Source organism: Etheostoma spectabile, chromosome 20 (genome assembly GCF_008692095.1).
Source record: "Etheostoma spectabile isolate EspeVRDwgs_2016 chromosome 20, UIUC_Espe_1.0, whole genome shotgun sequence".
Lineage (NCBI taxonomy): Eukaryota > Metazoa > Chordata > Actinopteri > Perciformes > Percidae > Etheostoma > Etheostoma spectabile.
In genome coordinates this window covers 3,333,504-3,339,303 of record NC_045752.1, presented here as the reverse complement: position 1 = coordinate 3,339,303, position 5,800 = coordinate 3,333,504, and the positions used below count along the sequence as shown (strand labels likewise).

The 5,800-nt window shown below is 43.0% G+C and overlaps 1 protein-coding gene across 4 annotated transcripts in view; it reads left to right on the top strand.

Annotated features, from left to right (window-relative positions):
* grin3ba (glutamate receptor, ionotropic, N-methyl-D-aspartate 3Ba) overlaps positions 1-5,800 on the top strand; it is a 113,509-nt gene that overhangs the window by 72,736 nt on the left and 34,973 nt on the right. For all 4 annotated transcript variants that reach the window (XM_032500525.1, XM_032500524.1, XM_032500523.1 and 1 more), the window contains exon 2: positions 4,741-5,441. In XM_032500525.1, coding sequence (XP_032356416.1) covers positions 4,741-5,441 — 701 coding nt within the window. The remainder of the gene's footprint in view (positions 1-4,740; positions 5,442-5,800) is intronic.

Here is a 5,800-nt window from a genome sequence, read left to right as displayed (position 1 = left end):
CACACACACACACACACTGGAGGTCCTTACAGGTTGAAAATGGGTCACTGCTTAGATAAAAAATCCATTGCATTCCTAACTAAGCCTGAAAAAGACCTGTGTACTTTAGAAAAAAGATCAACCTGGATCATGATTGACCTGAGCAGTAGGGCTGGACCTGAGACAGCACCTTGTGTCCATCTGGTCCCTGAACCTTGAAAAATAGAATCCCGACAAATCATAGACGTGTGTCTGCGTTTCCGAATAAACTGGCAATATTCTGCAAACTTTTCATTTACAGACAGTACAGCCACCTTTTATCTAGTCTAGACTGTGACGTCATAAAGAAATCCCACCTGCATTCCTCTAGAGAGCAAAACTCGACCCAGGTTCGACTTTTCAAATTCAAAAAGTCTGATAACTGTAACAGCAAAGTTGGCCCCGACCCGAGGCAACAGCACAGCATGTCAAAAACAAAGACAAATTATCATGCAGTCTACCTCGGTGGACTCAAAGATAGCAATCGTTAGCAATCGCAGCAGTATGCAGACATGTACGCATACATTATACACAAATACGTGATGTGTGTCCCAGGGATAAACCCTGATGCTGCCAGCTTATTTTAAAACAGGCGGGATTAGGCTGGAGTGATGACTGACAGGGATTTCATTGTTGTTATTAAACTGAAATACTTTAAGATGATAAATGTAGGATGTTGTCATTGTTTAAATAAAAAAGATTTTAGTTGGTTTAAGAATGAGTGGCAATCGGCTCTTTGGAAGTTTTCATAAATAACATAAAGTGTGACCGTGTGTATGTGTGTAAAAGGAATAGTGTTTAAGGATTTAGAGACAGAAATAGAGGCTGGCTGGCTGTAGGCTGTTTGGGGCTAACCATAGGTTGGCACCAGCGGCTCAAGAAGTGGCCCACTGTAGTCAGCCCAAACTGTGTTCAGTCAGTTATGTCTTAATCAGGGTTTCTTGTCATTCTGTTCACCGGGTATGTATGCTTCACTGCAAAGAAGCCCTGTTTTACCAGAGCCGACAGTGCTTCATCACCGACGTGGCCTCAAATATAATTAAATCAAAGAGATGGCTTCATTTTTCATTCAGTGCTGTGTTGTCTGTCGGAACACAGCTAGTCTGCATCGATGGAAGTACATTTCCAGGAAAAATCCTGACCTTCTGCTTTCTCGCTGTGTGTTGCCTTTTGTAAAATTCCTTCGATATGGGAAACGACAAACTTGGAGCGAGCAAGCCAAGTGTTTTTTATATTGGCAACTTTTGGGGACATTTTGGAAGAAAAGCAACAATGCAGGCCTGCTTGGTTCTTTCGGGGAATGATTGTAAAGATTTACAAAGAAAATGTTTACGCCAGTTACTATCTAAGTGGGATGTTTTGGGACTGATTAGTAGGGATCGCTATGGACGAAGTACATACGGCAATAGCAAATTACTTTTAACCATGATTACAGCTAACTTAAATACCGGTAGCTCACGTCACTGTAGTGTGTGAACAGTTAACTTCATTTAATATTGTATGCAACGTTTTTTTTATTTTTTTTTGCAGGGTGCAAATGTTTTACCAAAACAAGTTCGTTTTCGAGACCATTCTGCAGAGTCGCCCGGAGCTTTGTGTCACCCGAAACGCCCAATGTTAATTGATCTAAAGAAATGCAAACAACCCAGAGCGTTATATTTTCTCCTATCTTGTAATGAATGTGTGGAGGAGCCAGACCTGATTCCACAGCTCTGTGGAGATAGGTTTGGCAATGCGAGACTAGCACACAGCCTAACAGATCTCAACAAAAGACAAGTAGTCAAACAGGTCAACAGCCGCACAAATATGTCAACTCTCCCTGCTGCTACGCAGGACCAAATACACTTAATTTTATATCTCAATGAGACTAACCTGGTGAAATAAAGGTTAAATAAAAAAATGCTAAACCTGTAACATGTTAAAACCACACCTAGGGTTAACGTATTCTGGGTATTTCTATGCACAGCGCTGTTTGTGTTTACTCCGAAACATTTTTAGTGAACTTTCATATTTGATGGTTTGGTACTTTGAACAAGCTTTTTTTTTTTTTAAGTAAGTACTATACATCGTTGTTGGCACATCACATTTGTACCTATAAGCCTTCAGCGGAAAATGTTCTTTTGGGAGTTATTGCTCTACTATATCACTGTAATTAATTGTGCCAAAAAATTCAAATGCATTCAAGAAGGGACTGCAGTGATCATAGGCAATAACTCCACAATAACTCCAGTTATGTGCTTGTTTAAAAAGTTTCATCCACTTTGGTGCTTGTCACGTTCGACTGCCCACAGAATTTCTGAATAAGTCCTTCCTCCTCCAGTCCAAACAGCAGAGTGCTTTCCCATCTTATGGGCTGGAACTCATGCCTTTAAGAAAAGCTTCATATCACCTTATCTCTTTAGAATCGCATCACAGCTCCCATATCTGCCTCCTCCATTCACTCTAATTTGCTTTCTGTCCTAACAGCAGCAACTATAAATACAACTTCCATAATGCTGCGGGTAGCTCTTATTATTATTCTCCCCACTCTTGAAGTAATTCTATCGTTGGGCTCAATGCACGTCGTTTTGGATAAGAGCGCCGGCTAAACGCCTCAAATGTAAATAAATATTGTAAAAAAGCATATCTCTAAAAGTGAACCAAGTTAGCAGGAACTGTCAGTGCAAGAGAAATAATAACACTGGTACAAAACAGCTGACACAGCTGTGGGACGTGCTGCAATTGATCATTATTACAGTTAATTTGACAATGATATATTTTCTAAGTTTCCGTCTGTGGTTTTCTAACAAGCTGTATTTATTCGGAGTATGATTTACAGCTTTTTTTTTTTCATCCGCTGTTTAGACGTGTCAAAATGTCTCATTTTTGTTGCTTTTTTTCCCATGTTTTAAGCATACTTAATTCAGCAACCTAACATAGTTATACATTAACATTTGGCAATATATAAATATTTAAATGATAGATGGCGTAGATGGATTTTACCTAGAGGAACTTAGAACAAAGGCAGATATGGATTTACATGGTAATTCCTCCAGCTGCCTTAAGGCTCGGGTTTGATCTTCTACGGTCACATTTCGGGCTCCCCGGGGTCCTTTGACAAAATCTGCGTGATGTTAGCTTCATTCCTGGCAGTTATATTTAGAATGAAGCTCACACCTGTAGCAGGCACCTCCATCCTATGTCTATTCCTCTGTACCACCCACTGCCATCTCAGGACAAAAGAACCCACCCACCTACCCACCCACCCTCCCGCCATGGCTATCTTTCTGGCCCCCCATTGAGTTCAAACGAAGTGGCTTATTTTCACATGTCCCCTCACACACACACACACTCCTAGCCTCTCTCAGGAGGATAAATACATAACGCTGCATTAATTCATCCTTGTCTTTGCAGACTTCACTCAAATGTGAAGTTTTTCTTCTTATTCTCTTAAGGGGCTCAAGGACTTTCAGCAGTGGGTCCCTCTGTTTATCTTGTACTCCCCGGTGGGATATTTCCATTTGAATGAATGTGTGTGTGTGTGTGTGTGTGTGTGTGTGTGGGTTGGGTTTAGATGTTCCATCTTCAGACACACATGAGTGCAATTGTGTATTCCAGAAGTTTCTCTACACATACTGTATGTACCTGCATGGATTTTTTTAGGATATGGACTGATTTAATTGTGTGTGTGTGCATGTGTGTGTGCGGGTGTGTGTGTGTGTGTGTGTGTGTGTGTGTGTGTGTGTGTGTGTGTGTGTAAATACGTTTGTGTAAATATATTGGTGTATTTTGTGCGTACTTTGGGATGTCTGGCTGTGTCAGAAAATGTGTCTATTTTCTTCTTTATCAATATGTGTGTTTTGAGTATATTATACCAATCCAGTGTGTTGTGCTGTGTAACCTGACATCTTGTGTGTGCACGCGTGTGTGCATGCATGTGTGCTCATTTGCATTTTTGTTAAAGATCCATGAAAGTGTATAGGCATTTGTGCCAGAGGGTGTTTATGAGCATAGTGTGCTGTGCCTACCTATCATCTCAGTTCAAAGAGGTGGTGCAAATCTTAAGCCATGTTAAGCCTAACTTTGGACTCTCTATATTAAAGCAGTCTCCCGCCTCAACCTTGCCTGGGGCACTGATAGGATGACAAATGGATAGAAGCCCCAAAGGAAGGAGGGGGAAGGTCCATCTGTGAGCTGCATTCAAGGACAACAGTGTTATCCATTTTGGAACAGTATGAAACAAGCCAGTGTTTTCAGTGGGGTTTGGGAATGCGGGCTTCTGGATGAACTGTGGATGCTACTGTTGTCTTGCCAAGCCAACTGTGATGTTGCCGATTAGACGCGAATCATTGACTCCTTGTTTGTATCGGCGCGGCTCTTCTCATTCAGAGTGCGAGATAATGAACAAATGTGACTGATTGTTTCTGATCAGCGTTGTGGTGAATTACTGCAGCAACAGGGATTGTTTTTTTGCAGTACTCAGGCGCTCATAAAAGCTGCGTTTAATGTGATTTTATGTTATTCAGCCCGGAGGTGTTGGGGTTTGGCTGTATCTATTAATCTCTGTTTTGTTCTTGTTTTCTCTTCTGCTTTTTTTTTTTCTCTCCCTTTTTGTTCGCTCCTCTATCATTTTCTATCAATTTTCTTACTTTTTGTTTGTCTCTCATTGTGCCCTCTGCTTTATTTATTTATTTATTTTTGTTCTTTCGACTTCCACATTCTCCTTCCTGTCCTCTCTGATAGAACCGATTCCACCTGCAGATGTCAGCCCGTGTGCCTCCATCAACCTTAGGCAGCCTGCTGCTGGCGGTCCTGCAGGGGAGAGAGGGGGACAGGGACAGAGAAAGCCGGGGGGAAAGCAGCTGGGGAGGAGCAGCTGTGCTCTGCCCCGGGTGGGAGGAAGGGGGTGAAGGGTTGCTATCTCACCTGCAGATGCACAGCGGTTCTAACTGGCATTTGTGGGATATCATCAACATGACCCTCATCTCCGGGGGCACAGATAGAAGGGGGGAGACCAGGGAGGAAAAGAAAGAGGATCAGAGGGAAGATGAGGCTTTGAAGATCCTCTCCACCCGTTTCCTGCGCTCCCCCTCTCCTATCTCCTCCGTTCTCCTCCTGGGATCTGACCCCGAGTGCCTCTCCTCCATCCTGCGGGCCGCTCAGCGCCTCGCTCCATTACTACCAGCACTGCAGTGGATCATGGGATATCCCTTGTCTCCAGATTCGCTCCACACTCTGGGAGGTCCCCTTGGACTGTTAGCCTACGGGGAGGTGGGCCGCAAGCCGATCAGCTTCTACATCCGTGATGCTTTGCAGTTGATTGGTCGCGCGGTCACTGCGGCGACCATGGTGAGCCCGGACCTGGCGCTGAATCCCAACGTGGTGAATTGTTACGACAAACCAAACCAACAAAAGCTGCCCTCCTCAGGACAATATCTGGCCAGGTAAATGTACACACACAGTATATTTACACATCAGTCATACAGGTCAAATTACAAAGAAATGGATGTATCTAGCTGCAGTTTGACAGCTAAAGTGTGTTCAAATACTCATTTGGTTAAAACTACTGTATATTTTGCATAATGAAGAAAGTTAAATTGTAAATAGTGACTTATGTGACGGTGCCCCCTACATTAGTGTTCTCAATTTCTGCTTAGTCTAATTTGTGATGTAAGCACTCCTTGGGCCCTATCTTGTAGGCCTACCCGGCGCAGTGTGTTTGTGAAGCCTGACGCAAGATTCTTTGCTATTTTAAGACTGCCCAGCGCTCACATCATTTAAATAGCAAATGCACCTGCGCCCA